At 43.0% G+C, this 14,796-nt stretch overlaps 1 protein-coding gene across 3 annotated transcripts in view; it reads left to right on the forward strand.

The window, feature by feature from the left end:
• WASHC1 (WASH complex subunit 1) overlaps window positions 1-14,796 on the forward strand; it is a 451,748-nt gene that overhangs the window by 118,841 nt on the left and 318,111 nt on the right. For all 3 annotated transcript variants that reach the window (XM_069228148.1, XM_069228149.1, XM_069228151.1), the window contains one exon: window positions 7,979-8,132. In XM_069228148.1, the coding sequence (XP_069084249.1) occupies window positions 7,993-8,132 (140 nt within the window). In that variant the 5' untranslated portion in view covers window positions 7,979-7,992. The remainder of the gene's footprint in view (window positions 1-7,978; window positions 8,133-14,796) is intronic.

Below are 14,796 nucleotides of genomic sequence, written 5' to 3' on the forward strand. Positions count from 1 at the left end.
TTCACAATCAAAATTGGCATCTAGTCCAAGTAATTAAGCAGATCTACAACCCAGCAATCTCTGCTTTGCTTGTTGCCACGTTTCAGTATGTGTTCCATTCACATTGCTTGCAGTGTTGTGATTAGGTAGGTGTAGATCCTCGATTTCTGGTTAAGCCTCTTCCCATTATCTGTGAGGTACCAGGTGGCCTCTGCATATCATAACGCTCTGATCGTAAAAAACAATAATTCCGCATAAGCTCCTGTGAGCCTATTGGAAAAGCTGAGGCTTTTCACAATCAAAAGCCTTAAATCTAGAGCCTTCGTGTAGTCATTTCACAATATAGGAGAGGCCTATTGACGTTGTCACTACATTTAATAACCAGTAAAGCAAACCTGTTGGCTTTAACGTGAACATAAATATACCCATGCCATATCTGCCTAGAAAAACTCATAAAACAATTTATGTAGTCCCAAAGTATACATTTTCATGAAAATGAACTTGCCTTCTGCAGACACTAAGCATTTAATGTGGTGGGCTAAAAAAAACCTTCTCTTGCATTTTTCAGAGTTCACAATATTTAACTCTCCATACTGTGTTTGTCATAGGGTTCACAATGTAAAGCCCCCCCCCCCTATTGTGTTTGATAAGGGGTTCACAATGTAAAACCCCTTCCTATTGTAGTTGTGAAAGTTCACAATACAAAGCTACTGTATATGTTTTTTTTTTTTTTTTTGCAAGTAGTTCAGTGTAAAACCCCATTTGTGTATTAGTCAGGGTCTATGTGAATGCTCCTTCCTACTGTATTTGACTGGGATCTGTGTTATCAGTATTCATATTAGGTATGTGCAGTGGAACTATGTAGGTGGACTAACACTAACTATTTTTCAATCAAATGCTTGCAGAGAAGCTTATTAACAAGCTTTTTCTGGTTGCACATAACCATTGTCAGACAGCTGCACTGTCATTCCAGGCCTAAAACCAATGAAATTCCAAACATCAGTTTGTCAGAGGGTAACCAAAATATTTGCCTTCTACAGTAATCTCTGGGAATGCATGTTAGAAAATAATGTCTTGGTCAGTGTCTGAGTAGACTAATGCATCCACTCTTTGGCTGGGCTGGTAGCTCTGTAATCCAGTGCATCTACTTCAGGGATCTGTGTTTGACAAAATGGTCACAGGGTCAAATCCCGACTGTTCACTGAGCCTTTCATCTTTCCAAGGTCCATAAAATGAGTATCATAGGGTTGGGCAACAATAAATAGCTGTTATTTCAGAGCCGAGAGGCCCAACACCCTGGTGAACGTGCGTTTTGCAAATGCACATTATACATAAACCCATCAGACCGTTGGCATCGAACATAACTTTTCCCAATAAATCAATCAGCTCTGTAGTCTTTATCATTGACTTGTCACCATAACCAACTCATGCCTACTCTACTGAGCATGCTTTGTGCAAGAGAAGTACTTTTTCCAATGGAAGCACACATCTTTTGCCAATGATCTTGGAAGGAGAAAGATCAAGATGTTGATGCAGCAAAATCCTGTCTCTCAGTATTGCTTCTGAAAGCCCCTTTTCCATTGATCACATAAGTTCTGGGCACGGCAATGCTGTCAGGCTAGACCTAAAAACTCAATGCAACCAACCTTGAGATAGTGCTAATCATGTGTACCATACAGTTCAAGTGAATAAGTTGTGTAATTGCTCTATATACATTGTTTATGGTATTGACTTTTTTGCCTGATGTTTTTCAAAACATTTTTGAAGATAGTTCGTAAAGATTACCATAGTTCGCATTGAGGCAGTGTAAGTGCACAAATCTGAAATGCCTGATAATGTCTCCTAGGTCTGACCTACTGGTCACAAAAACTGAAGTCATTGCCAGTCTCAGTAACACTAATGTAATGGGAACATCTAGACCAAGTAATTAAGCAGATCTACAACCCAGCAATCTCTGCTTTGCTTGTTGCCACGTTTCAGTATGTGTTCCATTCACATTGCTTGCAGTGTTGTGATTAGGTATGTGTAGATCCTCGATTTCTAGTTAAACCTTTACCTGTAAATTTTTGTGTAAAATTACCTTCTTGACTTTCAGTATGGATTGCATATTTATTTAGGAAATCCGAATGCTCAAAACCAAGTTTATTTGAGAAGTGCATAGTTAATTAAAATCGTTAGACTATTAATAAAATCACTTGATTAGGTAACAATAAATACGTTATCTTATCATCTGCATAACGAGTTCACATTTGTTTTAATTGAAAAAAGCTTTACGTTAGGAATAAAATGCTAATAAAAGGTAAAGATACATTGTGCATTTGTACAACTCCGTCAAGTTCCACATTTTCAAAAACAGACTGGTGATTGCATGACTATTTCTAATTTCTTCCTACTAAAGATGCCTTAACATAGTAATAACATATACAATCTCATTAGAGGGTAACATACACTGTCTAATTGTGAAAATTCATCAGTGTGGCTTATTATTAAGGCAATAGAACACTGGAATGGCCGTCTTGGACAGACACACTTTGATTATTTAGAGTCCTTCCTTAGGGGCACATCAAAAAGAGCTCTGGGCAATATAGACGCACTCCTGTGCATGATGACATAAGGTGAGTATTTTTCTATTCTACAAGTTATTATTAAAAGCCATACATAACACCTCAAATTAATGCTGCATGTATTGCTGTTTCATTGAACCTCAATAAAACCGTTAAAACCAGACAGAATGTATACATACGGTATTGCTGTAACGTATAGGAAGTTTAGCACTCCTTCAGTTTTTGTGCTGCAAGGATTAAAATTTTTCAAAAGCAGCGATTCAGGATTGTGTCCGTCGATTTAAAACATGCCATGACTGCTTGCCTGTAGCAACAAATGCATCGTTGGTTCCAAAGCACACTCAGCAAATTCCTCCTTTCCCTCATAAGTACCAGACAGATACAATGGAAATGGAGGACATTCTCCTCAGCTGCATGACTCAATCTGCGTATGCATAGTTCTTTGTTCTGAAGCCAGGGCGTGGCCTGGGCGTGACCAGGGAGAAGGCCAAAACGGTACCAAATAAATGATTCCTTTAACTGCATGGATTTTCCGGCATTCAAGTACTGCTGAGGTTTAAGGATATTATATCAATAACACAATATGTATGGGGGATGTTAGGAACAGGCTATGTTGGCCCGTTCCACTGGTCAGTAGGTCACCAACTTGGTGATCTAATCGTCGACATGGAATGTGGTAGTGGTGGCCAGGGGGTTCAGTGACAGGTGGGGGTGATCCCCTTGCGGACTAAGTGGTCTCACACACATTATAGTGTCTTGCTGAATCATTTGACTACGTACCCCCACCCAGGTAAGATCATACCACCTGGGTAGACTCAACCTTGTTGTTAAAAGAACTCTGAGGGAGTGCTGAAATTAGCCTTTCTGGATAGAGCAGGGATTCAGTTGAAAGGGAATATAAACAAAAATTACTTCACAAATCATCTGTCTAATATAATCCTTTAACCCCTTGTTCGCCACGGACGTAATGGGTACGTCCATGGCTGCGCCTCTCAGGTGCCACAGACATAACCATTACGTCCATGTACCGGCCACCGGGGGAAGCGCTAGCGCTCCCCTTGAGGGACACCCCCCCAGGTGGGAGACTTTGGGGAACGCTGAGTGATAAGAAATGTGTGGCTCCTTCAGATTCCAGAACTTTCTATCACTGAAATGTGAGGAAAAAGTGTTTTTTTTGGGCCAAATTTTGAGGGTTGCAAAAGATTCTGGGTAACAGAACCTGGTGAGCGCCCCTCAAGTCACCCCATCTTGGATTCCCCTAGGTGTCTAGTTTTCAAAAATGCGCAGGTTTGGTAAGTTTCACTAGGTGAGACCAAAATCTACTGCTAGGCAGTTTGCAAAAAAAATGCCAGATTTCAATGTAAAAATGTGATGTGTCCATGATGCGTTTCCTGTCGCGAGCGTTAGGCCTACCCACGCAAGTGAGGTACCATTTGTATCAGGAGACTTGGGGGAACACAGAATAGCAAAACAAATTTTATTGCCCCTTGTCTTTCTCTACATTTTTTCCTTCCAAATGTAAGACAGTGTGTAAAAAAGACATCTATTTGAGAAATGCCCTGTAATTTACATGCTAGTATGGGCACCCCGTAATTCAGAGATGTGCAAATAACCACTGCTTCTCAACACCTTATTTTGTGCCCATTTTGGAAATACAAAGGTTTTCTTGATACCTATTTTTCACTCTTTATATTTCAGCAAATTAATTGCTGTATACCCTGCGTAGAATGAAAACCTACTGCAAGGTGCAGCTCATTTATTGGATCTGGGTACCTAGGGTTCTTGATGAACCTACAAGCCCTATATATCCCCGCAACCAGAAGAGTCCAGCAGACGTAATGAGTTCTTGCATTCAAAAATCTGACATTGCAGGAAAAAGTTACAGAGTACAACGTGGAGAAAAATGGCTGCTTTTTTTCACCTCAATTTCAATATTTTTTTATTTCAGCTGTTATTTTCTGTAGGAAACCCTTGTAGGATCTGCACACATTACCCCTTGCTGAATTCAGAATTATGTCTACTTTTCAGAAATGTATAGCTTTCTGGGATCCAGCATTGGTTTCATACCCATTTCTGTCACTAACTGGAAGGAGGCTGAAAGCACAACAAATAGTAAAATGGGGTATGTCCCAGTAAAATGCCACAATTGTGTTGAAAAATTGGGTTTTCTGATTTAAGTCTGTCTGTTCCTGAAAGCTGGGAAGATGGTGATTTTAGAACCGCAAACCCTTTGTTGATTCCATTTTCAGGGAAAAAATCATAAGCCTTCTTCTGTAGCCCCTTTTTCCCATTTTTTTGAAAAAAAATAAAATAAAAAATTCACTGTATTTTGGTTAATTTCTTTGTCTCCTTCAGGGGAACCAACAGAGTCTGGGTACTCTAGAATCCCTAGGATTTTGGAAAAAAAGGACGCAAATTTGGCGTGGGTAGCTTATGTGGACAAAACGTTATGAGGCCCTAAGAGCAAACTGCCCCAAACAGCCAAAAAAAGGCTTGGCACCTGTGGGGGAAAAGGCCTGGCAGCGAAGGGGTTAATAACGGTGTTTGTTAGTAAGATTAAAAACCAATTGAGACAATATTGAATGTAATGGTTCAAAGTGTTGTCAAATCTTAAATGGCCAACATGTTTCTGCCCTCTTCTATAGCCAAACTGGTCTGGGGCATTCGTCAGGTCCTAGGATCCCTCCTATTTATGGGGGTGGCTGGCTAAGCTAAAAAGTGAGCAAATACGTTAAAATGCACACTAGGCCTACCTGTTTGTGAAAACAGTTAGAAGGGCCCTATGAGGAAAAGGCACATGGCCTCAGGTCTGGGAAGTGGGGGGGGGGGAGGTGTTGCCCCTTGTAGTCACACTTACTCCAAAGGCGTCATCTCTTTCCGTAACCTAAGGAAATTCCGTTCCCAGACGCTTGCTCCAAAGGATTTTATATTCATTTATAACTGTCCAGGCATCTGATCTAATGAATAGAGACTCTTTATCAAACATCACGGAGATCTTTTTAATTATCCTATATATTTTTTGAAGGCTCCCTGCGAGAGCGTTGTGTCCCATAGTTTTTGAACACCCAAGTCATCAATGGCTGTATTTAGGTAGTTACAAGCTGGAGCACATGGAATATTTTTATTTCATTCCAGAAGACTTTGTTCAGTGGGTTGTCCAGCATGGATTTTATTTTTTTCCGGGTTTTAATATATGCCCCTTTTCTGACACGTTTTTGGTTTACTTAGCCAAACTCAAGTTTAATCTGGGTCTGGGATGAATTAGGAAGGAGACGAAAGAGGTGCCTATAAGCTTCTGTGATGATCACTTTCAGAGTCATTGCATCTTTGCCTTTTAAAGCCTTGCTCCCATAAGTTAAACTTGGGACCAATTTTGCAGTTAATACCTTCAGGAATGGTGTGAAAATGTGGCCTTTCAGGGATATCCTTAATGTTTGAAATGCATGGGGTTAATGCTCTCCCCTTCCTTTGTAGCTCCTGCCTGTGTTGGCTGAAGCTACCTTTATCGTTTAAGAGGACCTCATGATATCTGTAGGTTTTAGCCAATACTAGCTGATGATCCTGTAGATACCATTGATTTCGTCTATGAATCTTACTACTCATTACCATAAACTTTGTTTTCTTTTGATTTATGTTAAAAAATATTTTGTTCCAGATCTGGATAGCTGGATATCTGTCCACTATGGAATTCAATTTTCCTTTTTCCTTGTCTGATTTTCCAGTGTTTGTCTTCAGTTAATATGCTATAATCCAGTGGTTCCCAATCTGTGCGCTGTCATATCTCGCAAGGGGCACCGCGCGCCAAGCACACAGTTTGGAAACCACATTCCTTTGTGGAAAACTCGGAATCGGGCTCTGATGTAATTGCACACTGAATGTGAATGCACAACAGAAAACACTTTTATTGGAAGCAGAATTGGCCCCTTCACACGTCTCTCAGGGAAAAGTGAAGAGCGATTGGTAGCTGAGGCAATGTGATGCGTGAGGCTCCTTGAAAGTGAAGCCCATTAATCCATGTTAAGAGACAGAACAATCCCAGCTGTTCATAAAGCAGGCTCAGTTTAGCTTTTGCAGATGCTACTGTTACACAAGATACGAGAGCACAAAGAGAGCACTGAAAATACAAGGCTGACAGAATGTCTCTCTCTGTCTTCCTGGTCAAGCCAGATTTCGACAGTTGTGGGTGCTTGGAATGAAATGACAGTCACATCCTGCAGCATTATGTTTGTCAGGCCTAGGATGTCATGTTCTTTTCAGATTACATATTTTGCTGAACAAATTTAATTTTGATTTTGGGAGCAATGATCGAAATGGCATTTTATGTCAAAAGTAAAAATGTTTTGAAATTTACTAATTTTATGATTGAATATGAACGGGAATTATATAATAATGTTCTGTACCTAAAATGAGATCTCTGTTTTAGAAACAGTTTTATAGCACGTTGTACATTTGTCAAAACAGACTTCATAACATGTTTTTTCCACCTTAGCTTAGCTGCTGTAGGAACTGCTGTGATACTCCTTCCATCGGGGGGAGATATTTATTTCTCTCCAAATGAATGGATTTTCTGTGGTATTAATTTGTGCTTTGTATCAAATGTTGTTTTTTTGTCGTGCAGAAACGTGTTATGAATGAAGCTTAGAACTTAAACTGTTCTCAAGTAGAAACAAATTATGATACCTTTAGGAAGCTTCTGTAGGTTCCTGGCTAAATGTTTTGAAACATAGTCTATTCCCGGACTATGTGTTTCATTTAATGAAAATATCCATGAACAACTTTTGTGGATCAAAAGACCAAAGGTAAATGGCATTGATTGGACTAGACAGCAGAGACAGGCCATCTCTATCGGTGCACCCAGAATCTGAAACAAATACTCCTGTATCTATCAGGGCCTCACAAACCCTCCTCAGGAACGAGCTAAAAACACACCTTTTTATAGAGCACTGCATCACAATGCAGTAACAGGTCACTTCTCTGAGAACCTTGTGTCCCTCTAATCAGTCATCAACACTGCATGGGGTTCTGCAGGGGATAGGATAGGAATACATATATGATTACATTACCATCATCGGCTTCATTCCAAATATTTTGAGGGAGAAAAATTTTAATATTCCCGAGGCTGGGCTTACATTCCCTCTGCCAAAAAAAGTGTCATAAAGAGGGGCCGTGGCCAGTGGTCAGTAGGTCAAAGGAGCTGGGGTTCGAAAATGTTTGGGAACCACTGCTATAATCACCTGCAATGCCACATTGGACTATCTCTGCTATCAGTGGTGAACTTTTAAGTTCTGGGAATGCAAAAACATACTCATTTGAACATGTTGACAAAATGTTAAGATAGACCATACACTTTGGCTATACATACCAGGTGCTTGCATTGCTATTGGGATAATGCAGCAACTCTTGTGGTCACTTCTTCTCTTTCTGTCTCCCAACAGGTCTGTGCAGCACAATGCCTCAAAGGCACTTCTTTGATGGACAGGCGTACTCCATTCCTCTGATCCAACCAGACCTGCGCAGGGAGGAGGCAATTCATCAGATTGCCGATGCCCTTCAGTACTTACAGAAAGTTTCTAGTGACATCTTTACTAGGTAAGACCATTTTTTAATAGAAATTAAAGTATGTGTTTGTATTATCGTATAATGGGTAGTGCAGTTGACCTACCCCCCATTGCACACACCTTTTGTAGAGTGATGGAACCAGCAGAAGAGATCTCTGTTCTTGTGAGAGGGCAGGTGGCCCTTGTAAGGTTTGCAGCCCTTCGTGTGAAGCTTGGCAGAGTTGGATATACCCTTGTGAAAGTGGATGACCTGGTTCTCTAATGTATAGTGAGTGATCTGGTGGCGGTTTGTGCTAAGAGTGCCGATGAGATAATAGCCAGATGAGAGGACTAATGGAAGTTTGCATTTTGACATTAACCACTTTCTGTCATACAGGAATAGCAGGTCCGATGCATGTAATTGGAAAATTATGTAAAGAGTTTATTAAAAAGAAGAGCACAGTGCAATGTTCGCATACACGTGAGGACAAATGTGGAGCAAGACTGAAACGTGGGGAGGGGGCCTACCATTGTGATTACAATGTGAGGGATTCCTGTGAGATTGATGCAGCTGCAACACAGGAGTGATTGAAAAGGGTGATGGCGTGACTGGGAGATTCAATGTAGAAGATTGAGTACTTTTAGGTCTCGCCTACAGACAGCTTTAGCTTTACTTCTCAAAAGCCCTATTTTACACTACCACTACATACCCTGGACTTTGGGTCACCCATTGCTTTGGTTGTTTTTTTTGTCAAGCTCATTTGTTGCTTCAAATTCAGTGGCTTTCCTTCTTGTGCGTTTGTAAGTCAATTTATTTGATTCAATTAATTTAAATCGTTACAAAAGATAACAACGCATAGCGTAAAACCCAATTAAATTCCAGCCATCTCAGTAATCTTATAAAAAGTTCGGGCCTTATAACATAAATAACGTTAAAATATAACGTTGTGTGAGACTCGGTTAAAATACTTTGCATGTAAATGCTGTTCTTGTAAATTCTACAGCCATAGGTCGTAGTGCACAGTGTCATCTTCGTGGTATCCCTTGGCTTGTTTGTGCTCAGTGGTGGAGCCACATCTGGCAGAGGGCAGGGTACTATTATGGGTTCAACCATATTTAATGCGGGGGGGCACGTTGTGAATTTAAAATTGTTACAAAGAGGGATGGCACATGCCATACAGCTCAAATACAATTTCATTTGTGTGCCTGCATAACACTCATTTACTTTTTTCTCATATTTCTTCTATTGGTTGTACGATCAACATATCAAAGGGGTAATAGCATTTCCCTCCATTTCTCCCTCGCCCTCCACAGACCCAGGTAGATGGGCAGTGATTCATTGACGTACATTGCATAAAGCCACAGCACAACATCTAAAACATGAATACAGTTGTACATATCACACACGGAGGCGCCAATGCCCTGTGAACGCCTCCCAGTTATGGTCCCCCAACATAATCATTTTATTAATCATCCCCCGAGTCTGTTACACACTCCCCATATCCTATTCCATTCTGCCGCCCCGGTCAGTCCTGCTGTAAATCAGTATGTGAGGTGCTCCACATTCCCCTCGCACCCATCGTGCCAATTCCCACAGCCACTGTTTTCCTGGTGGGAGACCGATTGGTCATCCGGCACATTGCTATACATTTCTTTGCCATGTTTAGTCCTAATTTTATGACCTTTTCAGCATATTTAGTCTGTTTGGATCCACAAGGAGCCAATGGAGTTTCTTGAGGGCATTAAATGTGGAGGATCTTCGAGGTCTGTTTAATGCACCTATGGCTCCACCTGTCTGGACTCTTTGTAATCTATTAATCAAATATTTAGGGGCTCCAAGGAGAAGAGCATTACAGTAGTCCAATCTGCCGAGTATAACACTGTGCCCAGTTAAGGACCTTGTGTGTGCTGGCAATACAGGAAACTGTTTTAGGAGGTCGTGGAGCAGTGCAAAACAGACCCCAGCCACTGCGCTAACATGCTTCTCCAAGGACAGATTATTGTCAAAGATGACTCCGAGATTCCATACTGCATCAGAGGGGCTCAGCTCCATACTTGCAGGTAGTGGCTAAGAATTGGGAGGAAGTGGCATGGGAATTTTGCTCGCTGAGCAGCAGAGGAATTCAGTTTTGTCCCCATTTATCCTAAGAGAATGTAGATTCATCCATTTAGCAATATCTACTAAACGGGTCTGAAAGGTCTTTACCGCATCCTGCTGACTGATGTTAAGTGACAGGATCAACTGTGTGTCATTTGCATAACTAAACAAATACTATGCATTTTATTAAGGACATCCCTTTATATACATTTCCCCGTGTATACATTTATAACGTATCAGCTTCAGCCGCGCATTACGAGTCACCCTTCTGCAGTTGCTCAGCAGAGGCCCAGTCACACTCACTGAGCACCTCACCCATGTCCCCTTCCCATTGCGTCTTCAGTGACACGATGTGGGCAGCCGTGCGCAGAACAAGAAGGGCATACAAACGATAAATGAGCTCATGTCCCCCCATGTCTGGCTGTGCTTGTTTCAGTGTGTGCGTGTCGGGCTCCTGTGGAAACCCCAGCCAAGCTTTTCTTATAGCTGCCACCAGTCCAGCGTGCGCGAGGAAGCAGCTGCCCTTGACATCCCATTGGCTGCAGTAGTCTGCGTAGCTCCGCTTCCTACCATCTGTATACAGATCCCCCAAACAGTGTGGGCCATTGCCGTCCCACCCGCGCTTCAGTTGCAGTGGTATGGAGGGACTTATGGCTGCATGCCATGGAACTAACTGTTCCAAGAAGATCTAATCCTCCCTCTCCCGTCTCATTGTGCACTCCCAGATGGTTAATAATGTCCGAACCTGTTCCAGCAGTGTCAGTCGGAATTTGAGCATTGCCAGAGGCAGCGCCAAACGTTTTCGGGGTCTGACCAATACGCTAGCAGTTCTGCAACAGGGTCTGTTCCCTCTTCTTGGAACCACAGTATTACGTGCTGGATATGAGATGCCTAGTGATATACCATAAAATTCGGTGCCTGTGATCTCCCGCTCTCCCGTGGAAGTCATAAAACCTTCAAGCTGATCCGTGCTCTCCTGTGCTCACAGTAGGTGCTGAAGCAGCTCATCCAATCTACGGAAGCAGGACTCAGAGATGCACATTGGCATGTGTTGCAGCACATAGTCTACCCTCAGGGGCATTAGCATCTTGCTTATTGCTATTCTTCCCATCAGAGACTTCGGGAATCATAACCATTTTTGTATGCTTCTTTTCCATACTATCCAGAAATACACCCACATTTGAGGTGTAAGTTTCAGATGTACCAGAGCTTAGGTTTATCCCTAGATACTTAAAGGGTGTTTTCTGCACTTTGATGCTGGCTAGGTTTGTCTTTGTGGGTATTGTTGCCTGAACGGGGTACAGTATTATCTTATCTACATTCAAACTAAACCCAGAGCAGGATTCTACCTCCTTAATTGTATCATGTATTGCAGACCACATATCCGTTGGATTTCTTATGTCCGCAATATGTCATCCACATAGAGTGAAATACCCTCCCATTTACCTCCCACCAGGATCCAGGCCTCTTCATATCAGGAATGTATAAGTTGGGCTAGCGGTTCAATGATCATGGCAAATATTAGCGGCAAGAGGGGGCACCCCTCCTGAACCCCCCCTCTCTATGGGCCAGTCATCTGAATTGTATGGCCTACCTTCATTCTGGCACTGCTGTTCGTGTACCCATTGTAAGTAGTCCAATCCCAAATCATATCTGTGGAGTGTCTGCTTCATAAATGCCCAGTTCACAATATCAAATGCCTTGTGCGTGTCCAAGCTGGCCACCGCACAGGGCTCCGTCCCCTTTTGTGTCTGTTCAATAATTAAAAAGGCCTTCCGAATACTGGTAGTGGTGGTAAGGCCACCCGCAAACCCTGAATGATCTGTGCGTATGACCCCCTCAGCTACCTTAGAGAGACGATGCGCCAATATTTTCCTTAATATTTTCACATCCATGTTAATCATCAATGGGAATTGCAGTCTGTGGGGTCCTTGCCAGGGTTAGGCAGAGCTAGGATATTGGCTTCCCTCAATAATGCTGAAAGCGTGCCCTTCTCGAAAGCCTCTGCATACATGACCAGCAGTGGCCCCTACAACAAGTCTGCATATGTCTGGTGAAACTCTACACTAAGTCAGTCCATACCTGGTGTTTTCCTCATGTTCCTATGTTTAATGGACCATCTAATGTCGGATTTGTCAACTGGGGAATTCAGTGCTGCCCTTGCATCTGCATCTACTGTGGGAATGTGTGCTTCATCAAGAATAATCGCAATCCCAGCCTCATCATCCTGGCCTGTTTGTGAATAAAACTGTTTATAAAATCTGCAAATCAGGCCAAAATATCTTCTTGGGAGGTTAGTGATATCCTGTGTGCACTCTTGGTAGAAACCACAGCATTGCTGCCTCTCTCCCGTTAACACGCCAAGCTAAGAGCCTACCAGGATGGCCTCCTTGCTCCTATAGTGTTTCTGTGTATGTCTTGTAATCATGTTCCGGAGTGAGTCCCGGTCCTCATTTAGCTCCCCCCCTGTAGTGTCTTCAACACCTCAGCAGTATGATGGACTTGTCTATCGATGTCCACTATTGTGGACATACATTTCCCCCTTATAGTGGCTTAAAAGTCTCCCAGAACATCCCAGCTGATTCCACTATGCCTATATTTACTGCAGGCAATTCCTGTACCTCCTCCCTGATTTCCTCCTGGAAAACCTGATCTAAAAGTTCCAGGGGTTGCAGACGCCACTGCAGCACAGGTGCCACACACTTGCGATCTAGCAGCTCCACTGCGAGAGGAGCATAGTCTGATAGAGATCGATCCAAGTACTGTGTCGTCCCGAATTGTTCACTTTGTTCTGGGTGTGTAAATACAGTCAATCCTGGGGAATGTCCCATGCGGGGGGAGACTGGAAAGAATATCCCCACGTGTCACCATGCTGTGCTCTCCATAATTCTAATAAGTTGAGTGTGTCCATGCCCTCTAATAGGGCCCTGGAGGATCTTCTGAGAGATCTAAGTTTGGGTCTGGAACTATCTAGATGTCTGTCCAATACACAATTACAATCTGCCATCCAGAGTAGATCATGGTGAGCGTATGGCGTTAGGGTTTGTACCACTGCTTCAAAAAATTCAGGAGTGTCAATATTTGGAGTATACTTATTTAATAATACTGTGGGTCTACCTCCGATTTCACCCTCTACACCCACATACCAACCATCTGCTGCCTTTAACTTAACTGTTACTCTGAGTGGGATACTAACACCTACCCAAAATACCACCCCTCTTGCCAAGGATGTAAAGCTGGAATACCACAGCCAGCTCCCCCCATTTGGCACATAGTTTCTCGTGTTGCTGCAGCAACAAGCGAGTCTCCTGCAACATCATTATTTTCGACTGATGTTTCCTCACAAACACCAAATTCTTTGCCTTTTAATGGGATTCTGTATCCCTTTAACATTTTAGGACAGTGCTTTTACCCCCATGTGTGCAGTATGTGTACCTCTTGTGCGGTCCAGTTTTACAGTGTGTGTAATCCAGGCTTTTCCATCTGGCTCTCTGATACCAATACCCCCTGAAAGAACTAATAAACTGTAACACCCTTCCTCCCCCCACCCATGTGGTCGTCCCCAACTCTGCCTCCAAAAACGGGCCATATGATGTTTTCCCAACCTCTTCCCCCCACTACAAGCATTCTACCCTCTCCTGGTGCGATGATCCCAGAGTTCCCGCATGGGGTTACCCTGGTGGTCTTGCCCCTAGGTCCCACACACACATTGGAGATTAGCTGTGCAATCGGATGTGACACCCCAGTCAAATCTGACTTATACTGCATACTCAGTCTTTTGTACGGCGGGTGGGAGATCTTTCTCCTTCCTGGCGGCCAAGACCTGGAACTCCCTCCCCACCAGCCTCAGGACCACCCAGGACCACTCCGCTTTCCGGAGACTCCTAAAGACCTGGCTGTTTGAGCAGCGGTAACCCCCCCCCCCTTCCCCTAGCGCCTTGAGACCTGCACGGGTGAGTAGCGCACTTTATAAATGTTAATGATTTGATTTGATTTGTATAATTCCCCTACGCAGGTTTGAACAAAAAAACATCAGTGGCATCCTTCCTATTCCCCCTCCCTCGCGTAATCACAGTCCCTCACCAATAGTTACATGATTCCTTATGGTCTTAAATCAGTGGCTCTCGACAAACTGTATTGGGTCCTCCATGTTATGAAGAAGTGTCTTTTCCCTTGGAAGTCTATGCAAAGGCGTGCATAGTCTAGTCCTTGATTTCTGTCGAGCCACTGCTAGAATGTTCATCTTGTCCTTGTATGGTAACATCCGCACTATCAGCATTCGTGGTGGGGCTTCTGGTTTGGGTTTGCTGCCCTGTGTTCTGTGGGCCCTGTACACTGACAGCTGCCCTCCATCTCCCAATCGAGGTATGACTTTGACACGGCAGGACTCAAGGAATTGTTTTAATGATTGGTCTCCGTCCTTTTGGGCAGTCCAAGTATGTAGACATTGTTGTGCCACGATCTGCCCTCCAAAACTGCCAGCTTAGTCTCCTGTTCCTGTAATCACCTTTCCTGATCAGCCAGTTGATTGGTATGTGCCACAGCACCTCAGTCATGTCATCAGCTCTTGTTTCCAGGTCTTTCACTCGATCCCTCATGTCTTGGTGCGTTAACGCCA

Source organism: Pleurodeles waltl, chromosome 4_1 (assembly GCF_031143425.1).
Source record: "Pleurodeles waltl isolate 20211129_DDA chromosome 4_1, aPleWal1.hap1.20221129, whole genome shotgun sequence".
NCBI classification, from domain to species: Eukaryota; Metazoa; Chordata; class Amphibia; order Caudata; family Salamandridae; genus Pleurodeles; species Pleurodeles waltl.